The following is a 13,034-nucleotide window of genomic DNA, read 5'->3' on the forward strand; positions in this document are numbered from 1 at the left end:
TCTCCGAGGTGCTGAAGTGGCGGCCCCAGCGGCCCCTGGGCTCGGCCCAGCCCGGCTCTGAGTCCCACACTGACTCCTCTGCCCTCTTCCCCATCCGGCAAGGCCCTCGTGTCGTGCGGGTTCTGCCCCTCGGGTGGGCCTAGCGCCCGGGGAATAAGGGAACTAATGGCGCGACCCTGGTTTCCAGGGCCGGAGTTGGTCCCCAGCAGCAGACAAAGAAGGCGGACAGGAAAGGAGGGCCATTGGAGGAAGGCAGAGAAAGGCGAGATGGTGTCGGGTGTGGGCTCCTAGAGCAAGCCAGGTTTGGAGTCAGGTGGTGTGAAGCCTGGCTTTCCAAGTGAATAGGTGGTGTGGCCTTGCATTAGTGACTTCACAGACTTAAGTTTGGTTTTCTCATCTGTGAAATGGGGACGATAATGGTCCCTCTCATGGTTGTGGTGAGGATGAAAAGTGATACAAGCATGTTGTCACCGGAGGCAGGGAACACCCCGCCTCCTGCTAGGATCCAGGTCTCACCCAATCCTGTCCCCTTATCTTGAGGAGACCCTCTCATGGTCTTTCCCTAGCGGGTCTTCTCGCTAAAGATTGACCCAAGCGCCCCTTCAGCCCCTTCAGCTATTAATGGTGAACTGAACCCTTCCTCTTGGCTTCTCTCAGTTTCTCCTCCCTCACACCAGGACCTTCCCAGATTTCTCTCTTTTCACTTAGCACCTCAATTGCTTGTCGCAGAGCACCTCTCTTTTGCACCCACAGACACCCCATGGCTGGCTTCTCACATTCTAAGACTGGGAGCCAGCCTTTCTTCCTGCTGCCATAGTTGACGTCTTCGGATTCTTCTTGTGGTTTTTGTTCCCTCCAGCATGTCTAACCTCTGCCATTTTCGGCCATGGGTCCCTTCTGGTCTATCCCCTAAGAGGGCTAAGCCCGTGAGTTCTTCTACAGAGCATAGACTGCTGGACACTCAAATTGCTGGCCAGGGCTAGGGCCCCAGCTTTGGTGGGTCAAGAGCCTCTGACCAAACCTCACTGGTCTCTCTGGCCTCCCGAGAACTGCAGAGGCCCTGTCCTTACCTCTCTCTGAAGAAGGGGCAGAACAAACTGTTTCACAGCTTGTGGGATCTTATTTGCAAATCTGGACTGCTTACTAATGTCACCCCCTTTTCCTTCAATGTAGCACCCAGAAAAGAGCTGCAGGCACCTGCCCTGCAGGAAACAGCTCCCCACCTCCAACCCAGAGAACATCCTATTACCTAGTGCCAAAGGCTCTTCTCCCTGCCTGTGGGCCCAGAGGAGTGGCCACTTTACCTTTCCTGCTATCCTGGCTCAGCCCCCCCCCTTTTTTTTTTAAAGATTTTATTTATTTATGTGAGAGAGAGAGAACGAGAGAGAGCATGAGAGGGGGGAGAATCAGAGGGAGCAGCAGACCTCCTGCTGAGCAGGGAGCCCGCCGTGGGACTTGATCCCAGGACTCCAGGATCATGACCTGAGCCGAAGGCAGTCACCTAACCAACTGAGCCACCCCGGTGCCCTCAGCCTCCTTTCACTAGGACCAAACAGTAACCACCTTCTGCTCAGATGCCTGGCTTTTGCTCGCAGGAAAGCAGTCTTGCCACTGTGGCTAATAATTGTTGCTTAAGAATGTGTGCTCGCCTCAACTAGGAGCATCCTCAGGTCAGGAGTGTGTGTGTAAGACAACTCCATTTTCCAGAATCTTCTGCTCAAGAACAAGGCTATTGTAGCTCCTGAGGCCAAGCCAAAGCCACATTAGAGAGAAGCCAGGAGAAGCGAGAGGGAAGGACAGGTCCAGGTCTTGGTGGGAAGGAGCTTCAAAGCAGAGCTAAGAATGAGATGAATCCCAGGGCCCAGTTCCTCCCTTTTCCCCCCTTCTCACTCTGTGCAGGGCAGTTTGTGTATTCTTGGGCCCTGTCTGAGCCCCTGCCCACATGAAGTTGGGGTGTGGTGTGAGCTAACAAAACTCTTCCAGGGATCCAAGGCTAGAAACCATCGTAGAAAAGCCCACATACACTGCAGAGAGAGGCCACTCTCTGGCCAGATGCCATGAGACTCCTCCATCCATCCAGCATCCAGGCCCTGGGCTTGGCCGTGGGCAGATCTCCAGGCACCTAGCTAGAGTCAGTGTTTGCCGCTTGCATCCCCTCCACACCACACAGTGCTCGAGTGGCCGAGTTGAGATGAAGGATGGCTTGAGGGCCTGGAGAGAACCCTGCCGCTGACTGAGGTCGGCCCTGGGGCTTTAGGTGGCCCGAGAGGCTGAGTCACTGCAGGATAGCACTCAGGAACTTCATCCTGGGCCTGCAGTGCTCTGTACCATTCTGACTGACTGACCCCCCCACCTCTGGCCAAGCTCTGGAGCTGCCACTCGTCTGTCCTGCCTGCTCACCTAGGGGCCTCCCGCTTCCTACATCTCTATCCATCCCTCTCCTCCCTGCCGAGTCTGAGGAGGGGTGAGAAGCTTCTGGCTCCAGCAGAACCAAGATGGTCTGGCATAAGGCTTCATTCAGGCTCAGCCTTACTGACTCCTTCCCAGACCTCCCACAAGATTGACGACAACACAGCTTTGCTCAGACAGGATCAGACATTTATGAAACAACTGAATATTCACAAACTGTGGGAGAAACACACCTTCCCAGTAATAAGAAAATCTCTGTATAAAGTGCATTTTGCCTGCGACCATCTCTTCCCCATGCTGGCCCTTGGATTAGGATTTGGGTCAATGTTCTGTGGCAGCCCCAGGGACACCTGGGCCAGAAGAGGGGAGGCATGAAGCCATCATGGAGCTCTGGGCCACTGGATGCACCCTCCCCTTACCCCGACCCTCCCAGCTCCGGGAGTGGACCGCTCTATTCCACTGGGAATGGGCCAGCTTGCCAGGGATGAAGGAGGGGGAGGTGGTCCCGCCGACTTGTACTTCAGGGAAAAGGGCCATCATCTAATAGGCAGGAAAAGGGAAACATCCTGGTATTTGCAGGTGCTGCTAAACAAATCTTGACTCTGGCCCAAGCCCTCTGGCATTCTCAGTTTCTCAAAATAGCCCTTCCAGACTCGCTCTTCTCCTCTTCTGGCAACAGCCCCCAATCCTCTTTCTTCCTGGTTGGGGCTACGGGAACAGAGAAGCCCCCAACTCAATGCTCTGAATAGACACCATCACCCGTGCCCTGCTTCCCCCACATGATTACAGGACATTTCTAGTGGGGGTGACATACATACAACAGTTGGACTCTAAAGGCAGCTTTCTGGCTGAGAAAACCTGAGGACATCTCAGGAAGAAGCCTGTCAAGGTGCTGGACAGCTGAGGGAACAGAGGCCTGACCCCAAGGTTCTGGTCCAAGGACAGAGGAGGACAATGAGGGACAGGGCAAGGGCCAAGGGAGTTAACAGCTATGAGGCTAGGAAAGGTCACAGGGGAGGTAGAGAGGAAAAGGCCCAGAGGCCAGCTTAATGTTACACATGAGGACAAAAATCCAAAGAGGAATGAGCCTCTCAGTTACACACGCACTTGTACGTACACACACACACACTTTGTGGATCAAGTGCAGGCCACAGGGTGGAAGGAAGACTTGCTCTAGCTGACCACACAGTCCTTTTCATTATGTCTTTCTCAACACAGGCCTTCAACAGTGGGAGGGTTGAGGTGGGAGGCCAGGCCACTCCGGGAATGCAAGGCCTTGGCTTCTCTGGGTCAAACCTCCCACCTGCTGCCTCTGGAAGGGTTGGTGTGCTGGGTGAGATCTCAACTCGGACATTTCCCAACTGTCCCTGGCAGTTCCCACCCGCATGCTCCGGCCGGGGTCCTTGGTGTCCAGCTACTGGGAGAGCTGACATGGCAGCTTGGCTGCTGCTCAGTCCCAGGCAGGCCCCAGAAGCCTACAGACCACGGGACAGAATGGCTTTCCCGGCTGGGTGTCAGCTGACCTCCGTGGCAGCGCTGTGGTGTGGCCAGGGGGGCCAGGGGGCTTTCTGCCACCAGGAACCTGGCTTCTTCCTGGTGGAGGCACGGAGTCTCCACAGTCAGCGCTGAGGCTGGCGCTCAGCTTCTGAGGAAGAAACAGCAAAAGCTGGGATTCGATTCCTAACCTGAGGTTTTCAGCCCCAGAAAGGCGGACGCACTTTTCAGGCTAGCGTCTTCAGTACGGTGCATATGGAGCACTAGTCAGGTATCTGGGTGTGCCTCCTGACCACGGTGGCAAGTTTTCAGATCTGTTTACAGCCTCACGCTCAGTCCCAGGTGCTTGAGAGGGCTCTGGAGGACCCAGTGGCAGGACATTTTAAAATAAGGAAGAAGCCAGACCAGGTGATTGTATCTGGACAGCATCTGTCCCCTCCAGCCTGCCCAGCCTTCTGCGTCATAAAGCAGGAACACTGCAGGGCCCTGGCTGCTTCTAGAATCCTATGCTCTGGACAGAAGCCGGCAATGTTGCCCTCCTGCTCCTCAGTCTGCTGTGATGAGAGAGGGATGGGGTGGGGTGGGGCAGATGCCAGAATCCCAGCTAGGGTCCCGCTACTCTTCTATCCAGACAAGGCAGCTGGCTCCCAGGGGCAGGTCTGGCTGAAAGTCACCGCCATGACCTCCAGCCTGGTGTCTGGAGGCTGAGGTGAAGCTGCTACATGTACCCCTCCAGCCCCAGCAGTGTTCAGAAGCACAAGAGTGTAAACAGATGCATGCACACGCAAACAGGCACACCTTCCCCCGCACACGCGTACACACACGCACACATGTTCGCTCCGTCTCCGTTGGTGATCAGCTTTGCTGCAGGTCGCACTCCGCTGCCGCGGCGGCTGCTCGGGCTCCCAGGCTTCGCTCACGGAGCTACAGTGCTGCGGCTGAAAGAGAAAAACAAGTGCACAAAGGAGCGCTCAGGAGGCTGCTCGGTTGCCCGGGGACACAAACTCCTCGGGCCGCTTCTCCAGGGACACTCAGACCGGGAACTAGGAAGAGCCTGGCGTGAACTGCATGGGCCACAGTACCTGGGATGCCACCGGAGGCCTGACCACTGCCCCTCAGAGGCAGTGACGCAGGACCAGCTCTCCCTGCAGGCCCTCTGAGCCTCCCTGGCTCCAGGGCTCAGGGCAGGAGGAGGAGGCCATATGGACTCACCTGAGGCCTTGGGTGATACTCGCTCAGAGGACAAGGGCAGTTTTCAAATCGAGGCACAGTGGCGGCTGCCAGAGACACTCAGAAAACAAGCCGGAGGAGAGAAGCCAGCTGGGACCAGTAATTTGAAGATAAAGGCAATGACTGAGTTTAGAATCAGTAGGTGAGCACATTTCCACATAGAGATAAAAGAACCCTGGCACTGTGTGAGAATACTGGAGGGGGTGGGGGGGAGAGGAGGGGGGTATCACGGAGACACAAGGAGGAGTCATTTTCAGTATTTATAACATCCTGAACTTGGAGCAGAGGGAAGAAATGGCCTCATGCCTGATAACAGAGGACAGGGTAAGCCAGTCATAATGCTGGGTTGCCTGTTTAAATGGTTCTAGTGTATCTCAGAGTGTACAGAGACATGCGGGGTTCCATTAAAGGTTTGTAAGTTTAAATGATGGTGAGGCAGATGATAATAAGGCTCACTGTACATAGGGTCGGTCAGGCACTATACAGTTGCATTTTTTTATTTTTATTTTTTTCAAAGATTTTATTTATTTGACAGAGAGAGACACAGAGAGAGAGAGAACACAAGCAGGGGGAGTGGGAGAGGGAGAAGCAGGCTTCCCGCCGAGCAGGGAGCCCGATGTGGGGCTCGATCCCAGGACCCTGGAACCATGACCTGAGCCGAAGGCAGACCTTAATGACTGAGCCACCCAGGCGCCCCCCCCCTTTTTTTTGTATTTTTGTATTTTTAAAGATTTTATTAATTTATTTGACAGAGAGAGAGGGCACAAGCAGGGGGAGTAGCAGAGGGAGAAGGAGAAGCAGGGAGCCCGATGCGGGGCTCGATCCCAGGACCCCGGGATCATGACCTGAGCCGAAGGCAGACGCTTAACCGACTGAGCCACCCAGGCGTCCCTATACAGTTGTATTATGGCTCAACTGTGTCCTCCCCCAAATTCATATGTTAAAGGCCTAAGCCCCAGTGCCACATAATGTGACTGTATTTGGAGAAAGGGTCTTTAATGAGGTAATTAAGTTAAAGTGAGGTGATTAGGGTAGGCCCCAATCCCATATGACCGGTGACCTTATAAGAAGAGGAGATTAGGACACAGGCACACACAGAAAGAAGGCAGCCATCTACAAGCCACGGAGAGAGGCCTTGGAGGAAACCAACCTGCCAGCACCTTGCTATGAGATGTCGAGCCCTCCGAACTGCAAGAGAATACATTTCTGCTGTTGAAGTCCCCCAGTCAGTGGCACCTTACTATGGCTGCCCTCGCAATCTAATAGAGCTTGTGATCCTGTTAATCCTGAAGATATGGTCTCCATTTTTACAGATGAGAAAACAGAAGGTAGAGAGGACAAGTGGCCCAGGATGATAGCACCAAAAGTCGCCGAGCCAAGCCAGGAACCCCAGGTCTGATGCCAGCACCCGTATTTTTACCACAAAGCAATCTATCATAGTATTGCTCATCAAGATGTACAGAGGATATAAAAGGAAACTCAGCGTGGTGGCATGAAGGCCAATACACATCCGAGCAACAACGGAACTTCGGAATTTAACAGAAGAGGGAAAAATGCTCTGAAGAGTCAAAGACACTGGAGTCAGAGATTCAAAATCAGTCTTCTGACACATGCAACCCTTTGAAGACAAATGTGAAATCTGAAGAAGATTTTATCTGGATCATGATAAGTTATCTAGAAGCTAGGGAAAATAAAGAGCAAACGTAAGGGCGGGTACCTGAATGGGTTAGTACTGAGTGCCTCATTCTTTAACATATGTATTATTATTATTTTTTTTAAGATTTTATTTATTTATTTGAGAGAGAGAGTGAGAGAGAGAAAGAGCACAAGAGGGGGGAGCAGGAGAGGGAGAAGCAGACTCCCTGCTGAGCAGGGAGCCCGATGCGGGACTCGATCCCGGGACTCCAGGATCATGACCTGAGCCGAAGGCAGTCGCTTAACCAACTGAGCCACCCAGGCACCCTAACATATGTATTATTTTCAATAAATTTTTTCCTTTAAGCTTGTACCATAATAAGCTAGCCATGTTTTTCCTATAAATAAATGTATCAGTTTCTAAAACACGCACATGTTTATTGAGACACGCTGTGATATATATTTCACACATGGGTCTTGCTCTGGCCTCTGTTAAGCCAGAGATGACTTTGCTTCTGAAACTGCAAACTTCAGGATTGGAGAGCATACCGGAACAGGTCCTTTTCCCGATACCTCTGTTTATCGTGTTTTCTCCACCTTTTGGGATGGGGGAAGATAAAGAGTGCATAAAGATTCCTTAGAACACAGGCTCTTACTCTGGGGTTCTTGGACTCTTTAGTGGTCCAAGGATAGGCTTAAGGGGCAATCCATGAGGCCCTTGAAGATTGGTGCACATTTTCCTGTGTGTGTGAATAGCTACCACTTTCTGGGGAGGCTCCACCCTTTTTCAGACTCTCCGAAGCAAGGGTAACACCAATAGGGTTTGCGAGCTAATGCCTACATATGGTTGGAAAAAAATATATTACTAAATTAATTTCACTTATTTCTCAATTTAGTTACTAGAAATTTAAAATTATACTTGGGGCATGCATGGTAAATCTGACAGGGCTGATCTAGAGTTTGAAGCAATGAAGTCTTTGTAACTAGGGAGAGAGAAAGCCTCCTCTTTTCCAGATTCTCTGATCAAACACCTGGCAATCTAATTGTGTAGGCAAATTGTTTAATTGTAGCCAGTGATCTTCAAACCTTCTGGCAAATTTGTCTCTAAGTGCTTCCAATAGTTGCTTATAGAGCTAGGGCTTAGCAACAGAAGATGAGTGGCTCAGAGGATATTGGGTATGTGTTAACAGACTAAGGATTTCCAGGCTCCCTCTCCATCTTGATCCTACAAGGGAAGAGACGTGCACTTATTTCATTGGGCAATGGCACTCCACGGTGGCTGTCCAGGGTCTGTATGGGGCCTTTATGGAAGAGCGGACAAGAGGCCTGCCTTCACTCCTGAGATCATGTGAATAATGGATCCACGTACTTGCTAACAGCATTGGCTTGCTTTTGGTTAAAAATGCCCTTTTCACGGACAGGTTTAATTCAAATACTTAGATGGTCTTTTTACCAAAAAGCATCAAAATCCTTTCTCTCTCTCTCTCTCTCTTTCTTTTTTAGCTGTTCATCTTTATTATGTTTTCTTGGGGGATGGCCTAAGACTTCCCAGGTCACTGAATGTATAGAAAACACTATTTTTTAATCAGGTGACTTTGTGAGCATCTTTAATCAAATTTATACGATTATTTTCTAATATGCTTTGCCTGTCAACTTTCTTGGTGATTCTTGTACACCCCACAGTGAAAATGACCCATCATACAATCTGTTGACGGCATTCACTGAATTTGAATTAGGCTTATAATGAATCTCATGTACTTTAAAGTATGATAATCAAGAGGCTATGCTCTTTCATGTGCAGCATGTCCCTTTTCTATCTGGCATACACTGGTAACGAGTCGGAATTCCAGTCTACTACGAGAGCCTAAGATATACCCGGTTGCCTCACATCTAAAATCCGAGCAATGCATTTGTCAGCTCCTCAAGTATTCCGCATCACAATTCAACATTTTCCAAAGGAAAACAACAAATGCCTAAACTGAGAAAGGAAGCAGTCAGGTGGCTATAAGGCTAACACTTCAGACCCATGCTGACTTGGGCATAATTGTGTTACGGGGCAGGCTCGGGAAGGGAGCTGACAGTGTGTGGCCATGGATAAGCCCCTGTGACCCAAGTCCCTCTATGACCGGTTCAAAACCACAAACACAGAACACCAAGGTTTGGAAGAACCAGCTTGTTCTTGTCCACAAAGTTAGTCAAAGGCCTAGTCAACTAGTTCCTCAAGCTGCTTGATCAGCAGATAACTAGACAGTTCTGTGCTCTTGTTCTCAAGCCAGAGCATAAGTCTGCAGAAAAAAGGGGCTGGGGAAATGAAATGAGGCCCTGCAGGAAAGTGATGACAGCAGCACTAAAAGAAAGGGAAGAACAGCTTGGGGGAAGCACCAAGGGAAAAATCAACTCATGAAACATGCGCTGAAAAATCTCTCTCTCAATTGTCCAACTCTTTCAACCTGTCACTAAACACAAGAGCCCCAGAAGCAGCTGCTGGAACACAGAGTGAGTTAATACTGCCTCCCTCAGTGCACCCAGTGTTAAGATTACCCCCCGGGGACCTGTGTACCAGATGCTAACAAGAAAGCCCAGTGTGTGAGGCCACCGTGCCCCTGATCCTGGCCTAGGACAGGTGTGCGGATGAAGTGCACGCAGGAGCTTGTGTCAGCAGAGGATACGCAACAGCTCAAGGTTGGCGGAAACTTCGTTTGGAGCCTGTAACCAAGTCTCAGGGCCCAGGAGCTTGAAAGGGGCAGAAGGCTTGCGACAGGCTCCCAAGTTAGGAACGGGGAAGAAGAGAGGTGCAGCTGGGCCCTGATGGGCCAGGATGGGGTACAAAGCTGGGCTCTCAGCTCCGTCTCTGTCCTCATGTCAACGACACACTTTCCCTTCCTGCACCATACAAATCCTACAGCAACAGGCAGGCGGCATCAGTCAGCCAACAGCTGCTGGGGACGGGGTGGGGGGCAGTGCAGAGGGACACCACCATGCGTCCCAACTTCTCATTTCCAGGGTGAGAAGTGGAGAGGAGAGGCAGCTTGGCGGGCAAAGGCTCCCAGGCCATAAGCGGCAGGACGGCTGCGCACTGGCTGGCCTGAGCGGGAAGCCCGGACACCACACTGTGTCCACTTCCACTGTGTTGGGTTTCAGACTGCCCACTGCCTTTCACACATGCTGGTTCACATAAGGAGGGATACACAACTGAAGAAGTGCCAAAATGACGAGGTGATCCCAGAGGTCAGGCTTTCTGCAGTCAAGCTCCAGGGCTAACCCAGCTCTGTGAACTGTGGGCAGGGGAGGGGAGGGGTGATCCTTGGCCAGGAGCCTTTTGCATTCAGTGGGGCTTCTCTCAACAGATCGCGGTGTACCAGCTGACGGGCAAATGGATCATGTGAGCTGGTTCCCCATGGTAAAATGTTTGGACCAATAAGAAAAATCTGTACACAATTGGAGGCTAATGGAATCCTGGGCAGTCAGCAGCTTTGGGTATTATGGGGAAGCCTCTGAAATGATAGCTATTTGGGGACTGGCTTATTTTTCTGTTTAGTGAACACTGTACAATAAAATCAGATGCAGAACAGACATCGGTGTGGGTTTTAGGTAAGCATGAAACCTACTGATATCAGGGCGTGTTTTACACTGTAAATCATTGTCTGCCCTGTGAACTGCCACAGGTCTGAGGCACTAGAAATAACAGAACCACGAAACGATAGAGCTCAGAGCTAAACAGGGCCTCAAAAGGTTCAGGATGGAGCCTTCAGGCTGGTAAAGATTGATTAGTCACACTTTACAGATACAGCGTCTCAGAAAGGCTGAGTACCCTGCTCCAAGGCACACAACTAAAACTGACTGAGAGACGAGGGGAGAAGGGGCAAGCCTGCTTCTCAGTATAACACGGTGTCAGCTTAGGCCATGTGGTCACAGCTGCGTGGTCCGCTTAGCCCAGAGTGCTGCCTCTGACAAACGTAACAAAAATACAATCCAACACGCCCTTAGAAGCGTGGGCAAGATGGGAACGTGATTTCATCTCCGTGGTGCATTTATTTGTTCAAAGGCTTTGCGTGCGTATGGTTTTGCATTTTCTTCCCCTGCCGTGTATGCTCGATGCAGGGCAGGCGACGAGATGCTATTCTCACTGTTTTACTGATGGGGATGCTGAACGCCCTGAGGGCCAGGCACTACCAGCAGCGGACCCTGAAACACAAGTATACTCTCTTTGTTCGGGGTTTCCAAAGAACACATGACTTCCTCTCCAGTCTGTCTTGTCCTCTGGCCTCCTGGCCCTCACTTCTGAGCAATTAGCCATGATGAAGGGCACAGTAAGCCTTGAGACTCAGTCCTTAAGATCCCAATAGGCCGAAGAATTATTTCCTGGAGAGCAAGGCCAGAGACAGGCTGACCTCCGCACCCTTGTAATGTTTTCACTTGGGGCCATGGCTATCGCCTCTCAGCTGGCGCCCCCGCTGCCGCCGTTTCCTCTGCAGGACGCAGCCCAATGCTTCCAAAATTCCAGTTTGATCATTTCACTCTCCTGTTCCAAAATGTTCCTTAGTGTCCAGAGTACACCAAGGATTCACCTGCCGGACATTTAAGACCCTTCATGATCCAACCCAATGGTAGCTTTACATTCTTCTAAAATTATAATGATAATAATACCTGAAATAATAATACTGGATACTTATGAACTTATGAGCCAGGCATTGGGCTAATTGCCTTGCATAGTACCTAGACACTGTTACCAGTATCCATACTTCCTCGGTACCAAAACCTAGATTTTATTCAGTGGCTCATGGGCCTGACACAGACAATGAATCATGATTGCTCTAAGTCAGTGATTCTCAAAGTACAGGCCCAGAACAGCAGCATCATCAGCTGCTGGGAACTTGTTAGAAATGCAAATTCTCAGGCCCCACCCCAGACCTACTGAATCAGAAATTCTGGAGGTGGGGCCCAGCAATCTGTGGTTTAACAAATCCTCTAGAGGATTCTACTGCTTACTCAAGTTGGAAAACCAATGGTCTAAGCCAATCCTGACAATCTGGATCCCCACTTCCCGCATTGGGGGCGGCTTTGTGACTTAGTCTGGGCTCATGAGACCAATGTGCAAAGCGGGGGGAGGGGTATTCTGGGAAAGCTTTTATTTTCTTGGTAAAAAGGAAGAGAGGCATCCCTTGACAATCTTCTTAATAAAAATTGCAAACCTCCACTGTGCCCCAACCTTTACTATCTCCTTATCAACTTTAATTTTTCTTCATCCCACTTAGAGCCTCTTGACTCTACTTGTTTATTGTCTGTTTCCTCCACCAAGATGTACCCAAAAGGGAAGCCCTTTGTCAGTCTTGTTCAGCATGTCCCAATAGCCCAATGAGAACAGTGTCTAGCAAACTGTGCTCAAAAACTTGTTGTGTTGATTGATGAGTAAGTGCAGCTGTCTCTGCTATTCCTCTTCTTTCTTACTTTGAATGAGGAATTGATGGCTGAGGCTATGGCAGCCACCTTTAGACCACGAAGCAAGAGAATCGCAGAAAAACTGGCTCTGACATTGCTGAACCACCAAGCAATGCCCACCTCAGGGCCTCTGGTTAGGGAAGAAAAATAAATCCCTATTTGCTTGAGCCACAGCAGTCAGCTCTCCTACTCCTAACAGCCCACGCATTCCTATGTGACAGATATATTTAATAAATTTAACTTTTGCAACAACTGAATTTAGAGGTGAGGAGCGAAGTCTCATAGCAGTTATTTGTATAAGATCATGTGATCCTGAAGCTATTTTTCTTGTCTGAAATGCCCTCCTTGTGGCCTAAATCCAACTCACCTTTCAGCCCCAAGTATAAACATCTGTGTCGCATTCCCTGATCACCCCAACCCACCAACAGCCAGCTTAAGGTAAGCGTGTGCAGTCTAGATCATCAGTCTAGGAATTATAAGTTATTTGTCTTCTTTTTCTAAGCAGACTGTTAAATGCTTGTGGATGGGCATCATAACACATCTTATATGCTTACGTTCTTCCTTACACACCTGCTGGCAACAATTTCATTCTGAATTGGATGCCATTAGCTTACTGAGCAACTTTGACCCAGACATTTAACCTCTCTATTCTTTGATCTTCTCACCTGAAAGTCAGAGTACCAGCCTGGCAAGCTTCAGATTTGTAAGACAGAATGAACTTTGCTTAGTATTACAGAGCTAAGAGATAACAAAGAGAGTAGTAGTTCAGATACTATCTAGTAGTATCTAAGGCTGCCGGTGTTTCTAGAACAAACCAGTACAAATCT

General features: G+C 50.1%; 1 protein-coding gene across 8 annotated transcripts in view; it reads right to left on the bottom strand.

Moving 5' to 3' along the window:
• Positions 1 to 711: 711 nt before the first annotated feature.
• The window catches only part of CRY2 (cryptochrome circadian regulator 2), a 39,079-nt gene continuing 26,756 nt past the window's right edge, over positions 712 to 13,034 (bottom strand). For 7 of the 8 annotated variants that reach the window (XM_064576580.1, XM_064576577.1, XM_064576573.1 and 4 more), the window contains one exon: positions 712 to 4,841. Coding sequence is in view for 1 of the 8 variants with exons in the window: in XM_064576577.1 (XP_064432647.1) it covers positions 4,828 to 4,841 (14 nt within the window). In the remaining 7 variants the exon portion in view is untranslated. Of the gene's footprint in view, positions 4,842 to 6,137; positions 7,366 to 13,034 lie in introns of those variants that run through there. The other variant, XM_064576575.1, reaches the window with a different exon arrangement.

The sequence above is a fragment of the Mirounga angustirostris genome, unplaced genomic scaffold, assembly GCF_029215605.1.
Source record: "Mirounga angustirostris isolate CCGP_5_RB_7025 unplaced genomic scaffold, mMirAng1.0.hap1 SCAF_13, whole genome shotgun sequence".
Lineage (NCBI taxonomy): Eukaryota > Metazoa > Chordata > Mammalia > Carnivora > Phocidae > Mirounga > Mirounga angustirostris.